Raw genomic sequence first — 16,635 nt, forward strand, 5'->3', positions numbered from 1 at the left:
GGGGGGACACACGGCAGTGCCACGATGCTGCCCAGCGGGTTAATCATTCACCATCACCCCACGCCACCAGCACCTTTTATCCCCTTCTATTTGCCGATCCCAGCGGACTTTGGCAGCCTTGGCCCAGCCCCGATGGGTGTTTGGCCCCAAGCGGCTGGAGGGGTGCTGGGGCCAAAGTGGGGGGGCTTGGGGCACCCGGCTGGGCCCCCGGTGTGCCTGGCCTCCCACCAGCCGGCGTTTTATATCGCGCCATCGCTGCTGCCAGCGCGGAGAAAGGCTGCCTTGTCCTTCCCAGCTCCTTGGCACCGCGAGAAGTGGGACAGCCCTTGGCTGGCGGGCTCAGCCCCCCACCCCTGGAGCCCCTTGGGTCCCTTCCAGGAGGGTTCCTGGCGTGGGTGTCCCCTCGGGTGGGGTCTCTGGGGTGCCCCATGCCCACACAGGGTCCTTGGCGGGGGGGGGGGGCTGGCTGTGCAGCACCCTGTACCCCATGAGAAGTGGCCACAGGGTCCACCTGGGAGAGGTCTGGGGGGTGCCCCCAAGGGGTGTTTGGGGGGGGTTCATGGGGTACCTTGTGCCCCCAGAGGGTGTTTGGGGGCGTCTGTGGTGTACCCTATGCCCCCAGGGGGTGCTTGGGGGACTCTGTGGGGTATCCCATGTCCCCTGGGGGGGTCTGTGGGGTGCTCCATGCCCCCAGTTGGTGTTTGGGGGGTCCGTGGTGTACCCTATGCCCCCAGGGGGTGCTTGGGGGGTGTCTGTGGGGTGCTCCATGCCCCCAGTTGGTGTTTGGGGGGTCCGTGGTGTACCCTATGCCCCCAGGGGGTGCTTGGGGGGTGTCTGTGGGGTGCTCCATGCCCCCAGTTGGTGTTTGGGGGGTCCGTGGTGTACCCTATGCCCCCAGGGGGTGCTTGGGGGGTGTCTGTGGGGTGCCCTGTGTCCCCTCGAGGGATCTGGGGGGTCTGTGGGGTGCCCTGTGCCCCCGGTGTGTGTGTGTGTGAGTCCGTGGGGTGTCCCATGTCCCCAGGGGGTGTTTGTGGGGGGTGTCCGTGGGGTGCCCGGTGCCCCCAGGGGTGGGGGGTCCGTGGGGTGCCCGATGCCCCCAGGGGGTGGGGGGTGTCCGTGGGGTGCCCGGTGACCCCAGGGGTGGGGGGTCCGTGGGGTGCCCGATGCCCCCAGGGGGTGGGGGGTGTCCGTGGGGTGCCCGATGCCCCCAGGGGTGGGGGGTCCGTGGGGTGCCCGATGCCCCCAGGGGGTGTGGGGGGTCCGTGGGGTGCCCGGTGCCCCCAGGGGTGGGGGGTCCGTGGGGTGCCCGGTGCCCCCCCGGCCGTGCCACGCGGCGGACGCGGTGCCCGGCGCTGCACAGCGTGGGGGCGGGGCCAAGGCGGGGGCGGGGCCAGGGGTGCCGCCGGCCAATGGGAGCGCTCCCCGTGCCGCCGGCCGAGCGTGCGCCCTGCGCGGCCGGGACCGGGCGGCCCGGGCGGCGGCGGGAGCGGGAGCGGGAGCAGGAGGTAGGGCCGGGATGGGCCGGGGTGGGCCGGGATGGGCCGGGGTGGGGAGCGGGCCGGGAACCGGCTACGGGGCCGGGGCACCGCGGGGAACCGGGCCGGGGCGGGCCCCGAGCTCTGGGATGCGGATGCAGGGAGGGATGCAGGGAAAGATGCAGGGACCGGCTGTGGGGCCCGGGACCGGCTTGTGGGGTCCAGGACGGTGTCTAGGACCGGTCCTAAGGCCTGAGGGCAGCTATGGGGCTCGCTTTGGGCCTGCCTGTGGGGCCTGGGACCAAGTGAGGGTGCAGGCAACGGTGGACTGTGGGGTGGGAGACCCAGCTGTGGGGTCTGGCACCACCAGGACTCGCTGTGGGTCCAGGCAGGGCTGGGGCAGGTGGCAAAGGGGCTGGGGAGCAGCCGTGGGATGGGGACTGGTGTCTGGATGGGGCAGGGCTGGGGGGAGCAGCAGCAGGCAGGTCACGCAGGGGGTCCCAGGACAGGACTTGGGGGGCTGTGTGGGGTGGAATAGCCGGGGAAGCTCCTGGTAGCTGGTTTTGCTGCCCACCTGCCTGCACCAGGGCCTGTGGGCAGGGGGGTCGGGGAAATTAAAGGACAAGGAACTGGAGCCAGGCAGGGGGAGCGGGGATGCTGCTGTGTCGTCGTCGTCGTAGTCGTTGTCCCCCCGGGTGCCAACGTGCCCCAGGGCATGGAAACTCTCCCTGCCAGCGGGCAGCTCCTGCCTGCGCTGCCAGACACGTGGAGCGGCTTTTGCTCGGGCAGGAGGTCGGGATCTCTGGCTGCAAACCGCCCGGGAGGAGGTGGGGGGCAGACCGGTGAGGTTTTGGGGTTTTTCCTCCCCCCTCCAGGTTTGCGACACCGAGCTGTCCATGCATGGGATTTCGGGAAGCGTCTGGCGCGGGGCTGACGTCGCCGAGGTCGTGTGCTCAGCTTTGCCAGCATTCCTTGTTCCCGGTGTCACCTTCCCGGTTGGAGGGGGGTGGGGGGTGGTTTGCAGCCGGGATCGATGAGCTCTGGGAAGTCAACCCAAGGAAGATGGGAAAGAAGGGGGGCTTTGCCTGGCCGGGGCAGCTCCTTTACGCGCTCGATACGGCTGGGCATCGCTCCAGGGCACGTCCCGTGGGATGCCCGCCCGGGCATCCCCTTCCTGTGGCAGAGGTCTGTTCCCTGTGCCCTGTCCCAGCGCGGCAGCGAGCGATAAAGTAGGTCAGGCGCTGGGCTGTGCGCGGCACCACGGCTCTCGGGGCCCCAGGAGCAGGTCCCGTGGCCGGCAAGAGGACGCCCTTGAAGGTAGTGGGCAGGAGGCCGGGGGGCTTTGGTGGGGGCGCGGGGTCACGCTCGGCTGGCAGCAGTGATGGAGAGACCACAGCAGGGCTTTGTGTGCCCGGGGTGTTTGCTGCAGCTCCCCTTTGCCCCCCGGTTGCAGGCGTTTGGGTGTGTTTGGCACCCTCCTGCCTTGCCTTGGGCTCCCTGTGATGTTCAGGGGCTCAGAAACCCCCGGGATTTTTCCACTTGGAGCCCTTCTTTTCCCAAGGGGCAGCTCCTCCACCTTGTTTCTGCCCTAAACCCTCAGCGAGCCCGTACAATTCCAACCCCTGCCCGGCTCTGCCTGCAAACCGCTTCCTGCCTTTTGTTTGGCAGCTGGGTAAAAGTTGAGGTCCGGTTTTCCACCCTGGGTGCACCTGGCTCAGCCTGGTTTTTGGGAGAAACCCCAGGGGCGATTTCGGCACTGGAGAGGGCTGCGTGCCGTGGCACGGGTCGGTGATAATCGGTGTGTTGTGGGCAGGGTGGCTCCCGACAAGGCGAGGGACGTGGGGAGCGCTCAGCCAGCACGGAGAGGGAAAGGCACCCAACATCCCCATCCTGGGGTACGGTTGCCACCGGGACAGGCCTTTGCCACCGTAGGCTGTGTGCCAGCGCTTGTGTACCTTGTGGGAGTCACCAGCCACCCAGATGTCCCACGTGGCCACCTGGGCTGGTGGCTGTGACCACGGGGCACTGCCCAGGGAGGACTGGTCTGGTAGGGGGGAGGCAGGGGAAGGTGTCCAGCTCTCGCTGTGGGGGTACTGAAGAGGCAGAGGTCCTTCGGGTACCCCCACCGAGCAGGGTGTTGCCAGCACCTCCCCAGATGAGGTGTGTGTCCCCCCCCCCGTTTTGGGAGGGGAGGGGTTAAGCCAAAGCATCCGAGCTAAGCTCTGGCAGGAGGTAGCTAAAACCTCCCAGGCCTGCGCGCTCTCCTGGAGAACAAAGCTCGCAAAGTGGTGGTAAGCTTGTAAAACCTGCGGGAATGTGGGTGTCCTGGAGGGGAAACGGGGTCCCGCCGTGCTTGGCCTTGCTGCCCCGTGCCTTGCAAACCCGGCCCCAGGTTATTTTCAGAACAATTGTTTGGCCGGGCTTCAAAAATGTCTTGGGCTTGTTTTTGGAGGAGACCGAAATCTGCAAACCGTCAGCACAGGCTGATTGTGGCGCGATGCCGGAGTGGCCGGCGGGAGCATGGCTTGGCTGGGGTGGCAGGTCCTGTGCCAGGGCAGACTGGGCTGGATGGGGCCCCGTGCGCAATGGGACAGGAACCATCCCGGGGCTGCAAACCCCGAAGGAGCCTCTGGGAAGAGGAAACCACGAGGCAGCATGTGCCCAAACCCCTGGGAGAGAAGTGGAGCCCCGGGCTGGGAACAGGATGGCAGCCGGGTGCATGGAAGCAGTGGGTAGCGACTTATTTTCTGCTTGTCCTTGTGAATCCCAAATTCACCATCCACCTTTCCGTGAAGCTTTTCCAGGAAGGCAGCCTGGGCCCCGCTCCAGCCTCTTGGGTGGTGCCCAGGGTGGACGTGCAGGTCGTGCCTGGCCACCCGCCCTCTCTCTGAGCCCCTTCCTTTGCCCCCAACATGTGCTGGCAGGTGAACCCCAGCTCCCCCGGTCTCCACCACCCCACTTTTATTGATTCTCGGCTTATATGAAAGGAGCGGAGAGGGCAAGGATTGATTCTAGGCAAATACTCTAAAGGCATCTACAGTTGTGGCTGGGAAGGACCGGTTCGTTGTAATTATCGTAGTTAAAATATAACCTAATGAAAATGCCACCTCTGGCCCTTGGGCTCCCGTGTTCTCCGAACGCCAGCGTGGGTGGGTAGAGGTCCCTGAGGGGTGCGTGTCCCAGCCTCCGTGGTATGAGGGGGACCCAACGTGGCATTAGCGGGGGGGGGGGGGGGGCTGGTGCGTGACTCCCTCGCCCCGCGGAGAGCTGGGTTCGGTGCTGGCGCTGGTATTTGCTGCTGGGGTTTGCTGGCTGTGCCGCTGGCAGAGGCACGCGTTGGGATCCCCGTTGCAGCCCTGCCTGCACACTGCTGCCTGCTTTCCGACCACTGGCTGCTCTTCCCCAGGGATCCCGAGGCGCTGCAGAGCTGGAGAGCCCCCGGGAGCCGCGTTCCGGCAGCCCCCCACCCCTCGGCACACGGCTAGGGTGAGCCGGGGGAGCGGGGCGCTTGGGGAGGTGGTGCCGGGCGTTTGGCTCAGGGTGGAGAAGGAGCTGATCTTGTGGGAAGGTGCCGAGTCCCCCCCTCGGGATCTGGGTGCTCCCAGCTCTGCGCAAAGCTGTGTCCCTCCTGGGCCTGGGGCTCTCTGGGGAAGAAACCTGCCCTCTCCTGATGGAGACGTGGGTGGAAGAGCGGTGGTCAGAGCTGCTGTGGATGCTGAAGCTAACGGCAGCGCCTGGCTTCTCTTCCAGCATCCCTGAGACACCATGACCCCCAGCACAGACTCCCGGGGCTGCTGCCTGCTCGTGCTGCTCTGCCTTCTCCCCTGCCCACGGGTCTGGGCAGGCAGGGATGCCGTGGGACCGGCGCTCTCCGCAGCCTCCTTCCTGCAGGATCTCCTCCAGCGGTACGGTGAGAGCGAAACCCTGAGCCTGAAGCAGCTCAAGGCCCTGCTGAACCGCCTGGACGTGGGAGTGGGGCACGCCAACGTCTCCCAGCCGCCGCAGCAGCATGTGAACCTCTCCCGGGTAAGGCAGGGGCTCTGCAGACCCCCAGAGCCTCCTCATGTTGCTGCGGGAGTCTCAAGGCACGTGCCTGTGTCTTCCCTTCCGCAGTGCTTCAGCTCCGTCGAGCTTTTTGCCATCCACAACCTGAGCGAGGGCTCCGCCGTGGGGCACAGCGAGTTCAAGGAGTTTTGCCCCACCATCCTGCAGCAGCTGGAGTCGAGGGCGTGCGCCTCTGAGAACCTGGAAAATGAGGAAAACGAGCAGACGGAGGAGAGCAGACCCAGCTCGGCCGAAGGTAAGTGGGGAACTGGGGGGGCATGAGCGCTGCCCGTCCCTGGGCACGGAGCTCGGGGCATGAGGCACCCCAGGACCTGCGGGACAGCCAGTTCCCGTTCTCCGCTCTGGGACACAGGCGGTCTGGCAGAGACAAAAGGAGGCAGCTTGCCTGCAGCGGCAGGGAGTCCTGACGGGTTTTCCTCGGCGTACTTTGTGCTGTGGGCTCGCAGCATGGTTTTGCCCCCCAGTTACACACATTGCGGGTCAGGGCTGTGCCTGGCACGGCTCGCCGGGATAGCTGGGTAAAGGGGGCACCTTCCTGCGAGCCCTCGTGGGTGCGAGAGGGTGACTTGGCACGTTTAGGGACCTGCAGGCCTCCAGCCACCAGCGGATGCTAAATGAGCTTCCATGCATCCAGGTCCTGACGATGCCCAAGGTCTTGGATCAGCTGTCCTGAGCACAGCACTGGCTTCTCCCAGGCCGTGGGGCTGGGGCTGGCTCTTCCAAGGAACCTGGTGGTTTCGTTTCCACCTGCCCTGCAACAAAAATGACGGTTTTTGTTGTAGTTGAAGCATCCAGAGCGCTGGGAGAGACACTCCGGTGCCGCGAGGCCGGCCCCGGCGTGGGGGCATAGACCCGGAGCCAGCCTCTTCCACCTGCCCGAATCCAGGGTCTCGGGGTCCTCCCCGTCTCCCCGCGCCGAGAGCCTCGGTAATGTCTGGCCCTCGTTTCTTCTCGTTCCGCAGTGTGGGGCTTTGGTTTTCTCAGTGTGTCAATGATTAACGTGGCCTCCCTGCTCGGAGTCTTCATCGTACCGTGTACCGAGAAGGCCTTTTTCAGCCGGGTCCTCACGTTTTTCATCGCGCTCTCCATCGGCACGCTGCTCTCTAACGCGCTCTTCCAGCTCATCCCAGAGGTGCGGTAGAAAGTCCCTGCCTCTCCCATCTCCGAGGGCAGCTCTCCAGGCACCCTCTCTGCCTCCACCCTGCCGAATCGTACCGACCCCTCCACCACCCGAGGCTGAGGGCTTGTCTCAGGGGCTCTGCAGGGCTTTTCTCGCCCCTCTTGAGCACCAGGAAACCCTCTCGAGTGCACAGGCAGTGCGGGGAGGAGGTGTCCTCCAGCCCTGCTGGGTCCTTGCAGTGCTGCTGGTTAGGTCTGAAGTCTGGGAAGGTGCTGGGAGAAGCTGTTTGCTCCTGCCCCGTGGGCTGTGTCTGCTTCGCAAGGGCGTTTATCCCTTGGAGGGATGTGCTCTGAGGCCACTGAGATGTGGCACTGGCATGAGCTGGATGGAAAGAACTGCGAGGCAGAGGAAGTATCGGTGTAACAGCCCAGAGAAGCACCAGTTTCCTCTTGAGTCATCCACCTTTTACAAATGTTTTAATTGCCTTTTATTTCCCCCCCTGATTTACAAGGCTGATGTTCCTGCAAGGGTCTAGGCTTACGCGAGGTTTCCTGGTGCTCTGATGGGACCGACCGATATATCGCAAATTAATTGTGTTGTAATTGCACAGTTCCGGAGTTGAATAAATACACCCACACGCTCTCAGATTGGACGTTTTCAAAACACGTGTGCCTCCTCGGTTCCCTGGTCCAGGTGGCTTTGCAGAACGCTTGTGGCTCCTGGGTAGATGATGAGCTGGATCCCAGCTCCGGCGCATCCAGCCTTAAAATCCAGTGTTTAAGGTGCAACCTTCCCTCTGAGTTTTGCCCCTCTCCGGTGTTGCCTGCTTTGCCATCAGGCAGCAAACACCTCATCCGTGGTGGGGGAGGGATGTTTTTTTTCCAGGCTCCTTTTCAGCTCCAGAACTGTGACTTTTATTTGCCAAACGTAAAAACCAAGCGCCTATATTTCCTGATCTGCCAGGAATTGAAATGCCTTACGTACGCTCCACCCTCGCCATCAGTCGGAGCATCCCAGCATGGCTTGCGGGGACCGGCCGCATCTCTCCGGGCTGCAGGACGAGGATGGAGCGTATGAGAGATGCTCGGGGGACCTCGGCGCTCTGTGGCACTGGAATGGCAGCCTGATGTCCTGCGGGGCTCAGGGAGCAGAGCTGGGGTGCTGGCTCTGAAACAGCCTGGCTGCCAAAACTGAGCTCCAGCCCAGCACCAAGAGAGCTGCCTGCTCCCAGGGAGGGCTGCTCTCCCAGTTTGTGTGAGCCCCGCAGCGGGCTGTCCCTCCAACCCTTCCCAAAGAGCCATATCCAGAGCCACTCAGCACCAGGTTCACCGCTCTTGAACCACTGCCAGATGAACAAGAAATCACTAATGAATGTCCTCTTCTCTCCCCCCTTCTCCCTCCCTCCTCTCTCTTTCCTTTTGGTGTGGATTTCTTCCCCTCCCTCTGCTTCCCCACGTTGATCTCCTTTCCCTCCGACAACCTCCCCTCATCCGATTCCCCCGGGGTGGGTTTGGCACGCACGCCGCAGTCTGGGGTTACGGTTTCCTCTGCGTCACCGTCATCTCCCTCTGCTCGCTGGTGGGAGCCAGTGTGGTGCCCTTCATGAAGAAGACCTTTTACAAGCGGCTGCTCCTCTACTTCATAGCTCTGGCGATTGGAACTCTCTACTCCAACGCCCTCTTCCAGCTCATTCCCGAGGTAGGGTGAGGACCGTTGGGTCTGTCCTTTTCTCTCTCTCGGGGGCTGTTTCTCTCTGGGCGCTCGCTGGCTGGAGAAGGGGAAGGCGGCGTCGGAGGGGAGCCGAGAGCGAGGTAGGGAGGCTGGAAGCCCATCGGGGCTGCAGTTGGAGCTGGCATTTCACCCCTCTTTGGAAGGGAATTGCTCCAGGGAGACCTCCGGTCTGCTTCAAGCAGAGGAGTGCTATTTTATTGCCTTTTCCAGCCCTAAGGGCAGATGGCCTTTGTGCTGAGACAGCGAAGGCTTTCTAAGCCTGCTTTTAGCATCCCTGCTCCAGTGCAGGGTGGTGGATCCAATGCCTTGGCACACAGCTGGCTCAGCTGGGGGACTGAGGGAGATTAAAGGTGCATGAAGGCATCTTCTGAGCTTGTCCCCAAAGCAGCTGCTGCTTAGAGAGAGGTTAGAAAGCACCGATGTTGCCCCAGAGGTGCCAGGGCAGAGGCAGACAGGCATGCTACCAGAGACTGCTCCTCAGGCCTGTCACTTGTCCCCTGTTGCCTGCAGGCGTTTGGGTTCAACCCTCAAGAAGATTATTACGTTTCCAAATCCGCTGTGGTGTTTGGAGGCTTCTACCTCTTCTTCTTCACAGAGAAGGTCCTGAAGATGCTCCTAAAGCAGAAGGACCAGGTGAGGCTGAGCTGGGGCTGCTGGGGGGCCGGGGGGCGAATGGCAGAAATGGCGGGGCAGCTGACACCCATGAATCCCCCTGTCCTGCAGCATCACCATGGGCACAGCCACTACGGCCCTGAGGCTCTGCCATCCAAGAAGGACCAGGAGGAGGGCATCACTGAGAAGCTGCAGAACGGGGACCTGGACCACATGATCCCACACATAACCAGCGAGCTGGAGTGCAAGACCCCGTCTGGTGATGAGAAGGTTGTGGTGGGCTCCCTGTCTGTCCAGGTTAGTACCTCGTCCTGTGGGGTTGCGGGCGGGCACGTGGGAAAACAAAAACTGACTTGCCTGTCAGTGAAGAAGAGCAGTTTTGAAGCCCATTTCACCTCCCTCCTCTGTCCTCTGTGGGTGGTGGGAAGCGAACGGCTCGGGTCAAGCCTTTTGTGGATTTAATGCGTGGAAGGGTGGGTTCCCCTGACCGGCGGAAGAAGCAGTGATGCCCCCAGACTGTCTGGGTGCTGAGCTGGGGTGCTGTGGCAGGACCTGCAGGCCTCCCAGAGCGCGTGTTACTGGCTGAAGGAGGTGCGGTACTCCGACATCGGCACGCTGGCGTGGATGATCACCCTCAGCGACGGCCTCCACAACTTCATCGACGGGTTGGCCATCGGGGCTTCCTTTACCGTCTCCGTCTTCCAAGGGATCAGCACCTCTGTGGCCATCCTCTGTGAGGAGTTCCCACACGAGCTGGGTACGTGAGTCCTCGGGGAAAGCAAGAAAGAACTTGTCCCTCTTTAATGCTAACCCTGCCGCTTTCCTCGTCCTATCTGTTTTTTCTCAAGAGAAAGGCAAATGTGGGGTGGAATAAACAAAGTAATGATGCGGGGGGGGGGGGGCGGGGGGAAGGCAAGGCAAGGCTGTAAGCTACACTGAGTAATCGCCGCTCTAAAAATAACGAGGTAATATGATGTCTGAGATTTAAATTTAGATGGAGACATCTGAAGAAAAAACCCAACACCTCGTTGGTTTGGGAGGGGGGAGGCAGGCAGCGGTTTGGGTTTGAATGTCTGAAATTTATGCGCAGGCAGGGCCAGGCGCTGGCAGGCAGCTGGTGTGGTCAGCGCCCGGCTCCAGCGGGCACGGGGAGCCCACGCTTGACCTTGGGCAAAAACAAGCGCTGAACACAAGCACCTCGGCGCTGGCCCGATGCTGCTGCCTGCCCAGTGACAGCCCCCTCCCTCCTCATCCTCCCCATCCTCTTCTCCCCCAGGGGACTTCGTTATCCTGCTGAACGCCGGGATGACCATCCGCCAAGCGCTCTTCTTCAACTTCATCTCCGCCTGCTGCTGCTACGTGGGCTTGGCCTTTGGCATCGTGGCTGGCAGCCACTTCTCTGCCAACTGGATCTTCGCTCTGGCTGGAGGGATGTTTCTGTACATAGCGCTGGCTGACATGGTAAGTGCTGAGCCCAGGGGGCTGCCGGGTGTGCGGTCAGGACCTTGCCAGGTTTTTGTTTTGTTGGGTTTTTTTTTTTTTTTTTTTTTTTTTTTGGCCTGGCTAGGAAGAGCTCTGGCTTGCCCTCAGCTTGGAGGCAAGGCAGGCATGGAGAGCGCAGGGGGACGTTTGCTCTGTCCCCCTGGCAGATGCGAGTGCTGTCTGTAGTGGCCGGTGTTCATCTCCGCTTTGCTTTGCCTCCTGGGCTGGTGGCGCGGTGACCTGGCTGAGAGCCCTGGGATGGGTGGTGAATATTTGCCGGGATAGTGGCACAAGGTGGGAAGTAGCGGGGAAGGACAGAGCCGCTCCTGTTGCTGAGCCCTGCCATCGCTTTCTCTTCCCCCGCAGTTCCCCGAAATGAATGAGGTCAGCCAGGAGGACGAGCAGAACGGCAGCACGCTGATCACCTTCGCCATCCAGAACGCAGGGCTGCTGACAGGGTTCACCATCATGGTGCTGCTCACCATGTACTCTGGCCAGATCCAGATAGGGTAGGACCAGCCCAGCTCGCAGCCATGTTCCCGTTTTTCCATTCTTTTTTTTGGGGGGGAAGGGGCATTTTTTTTTTTTCTTTTTTCTTTTCTTTTTCTGCTGCAAGCATATGACGGTACCTTCGCGGGCACTGACATCACACTACAGAAGAGGCATTGCTTTTAAAGCTATTCCACAGACTTAATTTTATTTTGGTTTAAGGCTGAGGGGAACTTAATCCCCTTTCCCGTAGGACCGAACTGACCAGAGGATCTTTTTCCAGTGTCATATCCCTTCCCTCCTCACATCTCCTGGGAAGGATGGAGTTAGGAGACAGGAGCTCCTCTAGCCGTGTTGCTCCCCTCCTTGCGCTCGGAGCGGTGCGATGGGATGTGACGCTCTCCTGACCCCTTTGCAGGGGGTGCGTGATGGGGACAGACTGGGACAGACCCTTCTCGGAGAGTTACCTACCAGCCAGTCCTCAGAGCTGTGCTCTCCAAGCATGGAGGGCTGCTGAGGAAGAGGAGGCTCGGGGAGCACAACTCACGATTTGAGCATCACCCCTGCTGACTTCAGAAGCGTGTCTCTGGAGCCACGTCTGGTTTTGCTCCTGTTCTGCCTTGTCAGCCTGAACGATGCCCTGGGAGAAGCAGCAGGGTGAAGAGGGGTTTGGTTTATTTTTTTTCTAAAAAGCACATTCTGGGTGTCAGCGCTTGGAGCAGAGGACACCAAACCACGCCTCATGCGGGTCGGACTGACACACAGGCTGGCGTGGGGCAGTGGCTGGGAGAAGGCTAGCAGGATGCCCTTACCTCCCTTAGGTCCCTGCTGCTGTATGGTGGGGGGAAAAGCCCCCAACCTTCTCCTGTGAGGGCAGCCACATGGCAACGCTGGCGAGAAGGGCATGAGGGCAACGTGGGGCAAGGGCAGAGCCGGACGGTGAGCCCCTGCCCACCCACAGGCTCCCCAGCCCAGGGGATCGGCCCTTAGGCTGTGACCAAGCTCACCCTGGGCACCTGAGAAGGGACGCCGGTTTTTAAACACTGATGCTGCTGAGTTGCTGAGGTTTAGGGTAGGGTGGTGGTGGGGTGTGGGTTGTTTTTTGTTTTTTTTAAAGAAAAAAAAATAATAGACTGTGAACCTCTTTAGGTTGTGTGTTTCCAGCCTTAGGGAGTAGTCAGAGAAGGGTGTTACAGGCACTTCACGGCTCTGCTTCTGGGCTGGCTTTCCCCAGATTCACTAGGTGAATTGACTTATTATCATATTGATAATGTTGCCCGCCCCACCTGTGTTGCTTGAGGTTCCCTTGCACCCTCTTCTCCCCCCAAGCCTTATCCTGCACCTGGCGGTGGGGGGGTTTGTGGCCATGCTGGTAAACGGGAGCCAATTCAGGCAGCTTACCCTGGTGGCGCTGGCACTGGATTGGGATGAAGCAGTGGGTGCCGGTGGCTTTGGGAAGTGCTTTGGCGTGCGTGCCAGGGATGGCTTGTCACTGGGTGTTTTCCTTCACTCCCTGCCTGTGCAGGTGGCCGTGACGGTGTGTGACGGGGTGACAGCCATCCTGCCACCTCGGCTCGGTGCTGCTCGCCACTGGGGGCTGAAGCTGAGGCTCCCCACGCCTTCCACCCTTGTTGGAAAGCAAAGCAGAGGGTGTGCCGGGTGTTCTTCCTGCCCATCGCAAGAGAAACGAGGGACCTCAGTCCTCGGCACAGCCTGGGGCAGGCTCAGCACCATCCGGCAGCGTTGTACCCTGGTTTGATTGCTGGCTGCTAGTACCTCACTGTAGTTCCTAATTTGCCTTAGGTACCAGCTGGATGATGTTCCTCTTAGGCTCCTGACAGTTGTCACTGGGTCCCTCGGTCTCTGCCTGTTGAGATGTGGCACTGCCAGTATCCTCCTGGATTGGCACCCCTGCTCTCGGTGGCTTTGGCTAGGGCAGGCATTGTCCCCTTGGCACCCAGGAGGCTGTTGGCTTTGTCCTGCACCCAGAAAGTTAAATCTCAGCATGTCGAGGAGCAGGGAGCCTTCTTGGGAGCACTCTCCAACCCAGAGGTACCACATGGTCTTCGGGCCGCTTGCTGCCGTTGGTGATGCCTTCAAGGAGAGCGGGGCTCTGCTTTTTCCCGTGCAGCGTCTCTTGTTCGTGCGGACAGTCGTTGTAAATCACTTTTCCTTCTGCGGCTGCTCCCTGGGACAGAGCCGCCTCGGAGCAGCATGGTCTGTCCTGGCTCGGGCACCCAGCCACCTCTGCAGCACCTCGCAGTCATTACCCGTGCTTTAGGTTGCTGCTAATTTCTCAGTAGTTGGGAGGAGAGTGGTATCGGAAACGCTCTTCCCCCGCTTGAGAGAGCTGCAGCCAGCCCCGTCCGACTTGATGTGGAAAAATTGAGTCCTTTGAATGGCATATGTGCCCTCTCTCTTCTCTCTCAAGGAAGCATTTGGAAAACACCGTGTCGCTGGCGGCTGTCCACGGGGCAGAGGGCAGCCGTAGCGCTGCCAGGGCCAAGTCGGGGCTGGCAGGAGCAGTTCAGCGGTGCAGGCGGATGGAAAAGCCTCTGCGTTGGAGGTGAAGGGCAGGGGAAATCATGTCATTTGTCCCCTGGGGACCGTGAGGCATTTGCAGGCTGTGCCTGGGAGGTCCTCTGCGTCCCCGAGAGCTGGAAGTGTGGCAAGGACCGACTCTTGGCTTCCTGGGAGCCGGTACAGGCCCCCCCAGCACATGGTGGGTATCATGAGTCCGTTGTCTTCTCGTTTCGAGTTTAACCCTGTTTCTTGCTAACTGAGTTGACTTTGAGAAATCTGCAACCCAGAAATTTGGGGGTGAAGCCCCTCGGAGAAACAAGGCTCCTCGCAGAGAGGGACCCTCCCTCTGCTGAAGGAGCGGTGGGAGAGAGCTGCTGTCCCTGGCTCGGGCAGGCTGGTACCCGCCTTCGGGGAAGGGATGGGGCAGGCAGGAGGACGAGGAGGGAAAGCAACCCAAATTGAGCTTGTTACGGATTTTCATCCATGTTTCCCCTCCTGTGTCCAGTTCAAAGCTCAAGTTCCATCTCAGTATTTCAGTAACTCAGGTGTTGTAAGAGATACGCGTTGAAACAAAGAACATAACTTATGTCATGTGAATTGTAAAGTTATTTGTAAAATTCCATAAATAAAATATATTCTGTAATGACGGAGGGTCGCAGGCGTGCTCCAGCAGCAGAAACCTCCCCGTGGCCAGAGCTGGTTGGGGTGTGAAGGGGTGGGAGCTCTGCTGCTTCAGGATTTTTCCAAGGGGAAGGGTTTGAGCCAGGCTGGAAGGGCTGGGTGATGCAATCCGGTTTTTCCAGCCCCAATTTCCAGGGCTGTGCAGTGCGGCGCGCCTGACAGAAGACGGTACTGACAGCCCCCCCCTCCCTCCCCCGCCTGCCCGCCTTGCACAGAGCTCCAGGAGTCGCCTTTAAGAGTCGAAAAACCCTTGTTAATTTTTTTTTTTTTTTTTTTAAATGTATTTCCAAGCATTGACGTTTGGCTGGAGGGAAGCTGAGGTTTTAGACCGAGGCTGTGGGATGCTGTATTCCTCTCCAGATCACACGAGGGAGCCTCACTCAGAGCAGCGTTATTTGTGTCCTTGCATCTCCACCCTGCATGCAAAAAAAAAAAAAAAAAAAAAAAAGGAAAAGCATACTTTGCTTTTCTGCTTTGCTTTCTTTGCCTTTTTATATACAATTACCATCAAGCTTCCAGCTCCAAGCAGCAAGCACAATTTTTAGAAACCCTGTTGTGGCTCGAGAAAACAAATCTTGAAAGTCTGCGGCATTTTTTAAAAATAAATGCTCTATTAAGGAAGAAAGGTCGCAGCATGCATCTGACATGCTTTCTCTCCTCCTCGGCGCTTCCAGGCCGGCTGTCAGGCAGCAGTGCTACCGGCCTGTGCATCTTGGCTTCGGGTGGCCTCTTGATTTTGCTGCAACATCTGCATGTTTTGGTGAATACCTGCAAAGTTTGTTACCCACCTCAGTGAAAAGGCTAAACCCAGCAGGCCGTGTTGGCTGGGGTCACCCTCAGGCAAGCTCAAGCCCTTCGTGCTGACGTACGGAATTAAACTCTGTAACTCGAAAGTTACAAAGTAGGTATGTTTATTGCACGCAGATTCACGGGGGATCGCTCCACCACAAGCGTGCGTGCCTGAAGTGACGAACCATCTCATATTTATACAATAAAACAAATGAATATTCAATTAACGCCTATACATATTTGTTACCTAAACCCATCTACTCTCGCTTCGTATGTTAATTAGCTTATCAGTCCTTTGCCTGGAATGTGGTGGTCTTGCAAGTTTGCGGCTAATTCATGTCCCTGTCGATCATCTGGTTTTCTTTAGCGAGGAGATCTCTAGACAACATTGGAATGTTTCTCATCCTTTTTATAAATAGCCCCTTTGTTAGAGGAAGAAGAGTAGGTATTTCCTTAAAACTGTATGGTTGTGTGACCAATCACCATACCTACACTCCTTGAGCGGACGTATACCACCACAATCGATGTTTATTGTCCCTGTTTTGCACTATTTCTCCGTATCAGTGCTCTTTGCAGTGGGAGCGTTAACGCACGCCTCCGCGCCCCAACGCACCGCGAGCTGCATGCCGGGCGCACGCTTTTCCCAACCACATTCTACCGGAAGGGCGCAGCGGAGGTTTATTGCTATGTGGTATGGCTTCCCCCGCTTCCTCTTCTGGCCCTGAACCAGACCGGGAAGGCAGAGGGTGATGCGCATAGCACCCTTCTCCACACAGGCCTCCCGCCATGTTGCCCCCGCCCCCCCCCCCGCGTCTCCTAGCAACAACCTCTGCCCCTGCCAAGATGGCGGCAGGAAGGGGCTGGGAGCGCCCACGTGACGCCGGGCGCCCACGTGACGCCGCCCCGCTCCCCCGGCGGGCTGAGGCGCGTGCGCGGCGGGGCGGGGCGGGGCGGCGCGTGCGCGGTGGCCGCGCGCGCGGGGGACGCACACGCACAGACACACACACACACACACACAGACGGACGGACACACACAGAGAGGGAGGAGGGCGGTGTGGTGGTGGCGGTGGTGGTGGTGGTGGTGGTGGTGGCGGCGGGCCGGGGGGGGGGGGGGGTGCGGCAGCGGAGCCGCCGCCGCCACCGGGGCAGCCAGCGGATCACCCAGCCCGTCCAGCGGGGCCCGCTCCGTACGCCGGGAGCACCCCGCTGCGCCCCCTCGCCTTGAGGGGGAGGCCGGGAGCCGGGCCCGGCTGCGGCGGCCGGCACCATGTCCGGGCGCGGCCACAACAAGCTGCCGACCACCGAGCGCATCGTCAAGGGTGAGGGGCCGGGGGCGGCGAGGGCGCCCCCTGTCTGCGCGGGGGGCGCGCTGGGGGGACACACCCCGCGGGGGGGGTCCCCGGGCTGAGGGAGCCCTTGGGGGGGGGGCTGGACCGGCGGGGGGGGCTGTGCTGGGGGGGCGCCGCGCCTTGGGGGGAGCCTTGGGGGGGGGGGCGCCCCTTGTGTGGTAGGAGGGGTTGGGGGGCATCTTTTGCCTTGGGGGGCATGGCTGTGTTTTAAGGGGAGCCGGGGGTGGCACCTGCTGTGAGGGCAGGTGGGGGGGGCAGGGTTTTTGGGTGGGGGGGGGGGGGTGCACCCCTGCTTTGTGAGGCTGAGCAATCCTGCCAG

The 16,635-nt window shown here is 60.8% G+C and overlaps 2 protein-coding genes across 10 annotated transcripts in view; both read left to right on the forward strand.

The window, feature by feature from the left end:
* Positions 1-1,448: 1,448 nt before the first annotated feature.
* SLC39A14 (solute carrier family 39 member 14) lies at positions 1,449-14,143 on the forward strand. Of its 6 annotated transcripts, none has more exons than XM_055820161.1 (9): positions 1,449-1,505; positions 5,226-5,501; positions 5,589-5,775; positions 6,503-6,672; positions 8,902-9,024; positions 9,115-9,300; positions 9,553-9,760; positions 10,280-10,464; positions 10,852-14,143. In XM_055820161.1, exons 2-9 carry the CDS (start codon positions 5,241-5,243, stop codon positions 10,996-10,998), a joined length of 1,467 nt encoding a protein of 488 aa, XP_055676136.1. In that variant the 5' UTR covers positions 1,449-1,505; positions 5,226-5,240; the 3' UTR covers positions 10,999-14,143. The 6 variants fall into 6 exon arrangements, with proteins under 6 accessions (XP_055676136.1, XP_055676135.1, XP_055676137.1 ...); XM_055820160.1 differs by lacking the exon at positions 1,449-1,505 and adding an exon at positions 2,007-2,792; XM_055820162.1 differs by lacking the exon at positions 1,449-1,505 and adding an exon at positions 2,817-3,370.
* A 1,930-nt stretch (positions 14,144-16,073) lies between these two features.
* PPP3CC (protein phosphatase 3 catalytic subunit gamma) overlaps positions 16,074-16,635 on the forward strand; it is a 36,084-nt gene continuing 35,522 nt past the window's right edge. For all 4 annotated transcript variants that reach the window (XM_055820165.1, XM_055820167.1, XM_055820166.1 and 1 more), the window contains exon 1: positions 16,074-16,286. In XM_055820165.1, coding sequence (XP_055676140.1) covers positions 16,235-16,286 — 52 coding nt within the window. In that variant the 5' untranslated portion in view covers positions 16,074-16,234. The remainder of the gene's footprint in view (positions 16,287-16,635) is intronic.

Source organism: Falco peregrinus, chromosome 17 (assembly GCF_023634155.1).
Source record: "Falco peregrinus isolate bFalPer1 chromosome 17, bFalPer1.pri, whole genome shotgun sequence".
Taxonomy (NCBI): domain Eukaryota; kingdom Metazoa; phylum Chordata; class Aves; order Falconiformes; family Falconidae; genus Falco; species Falco peregrinus.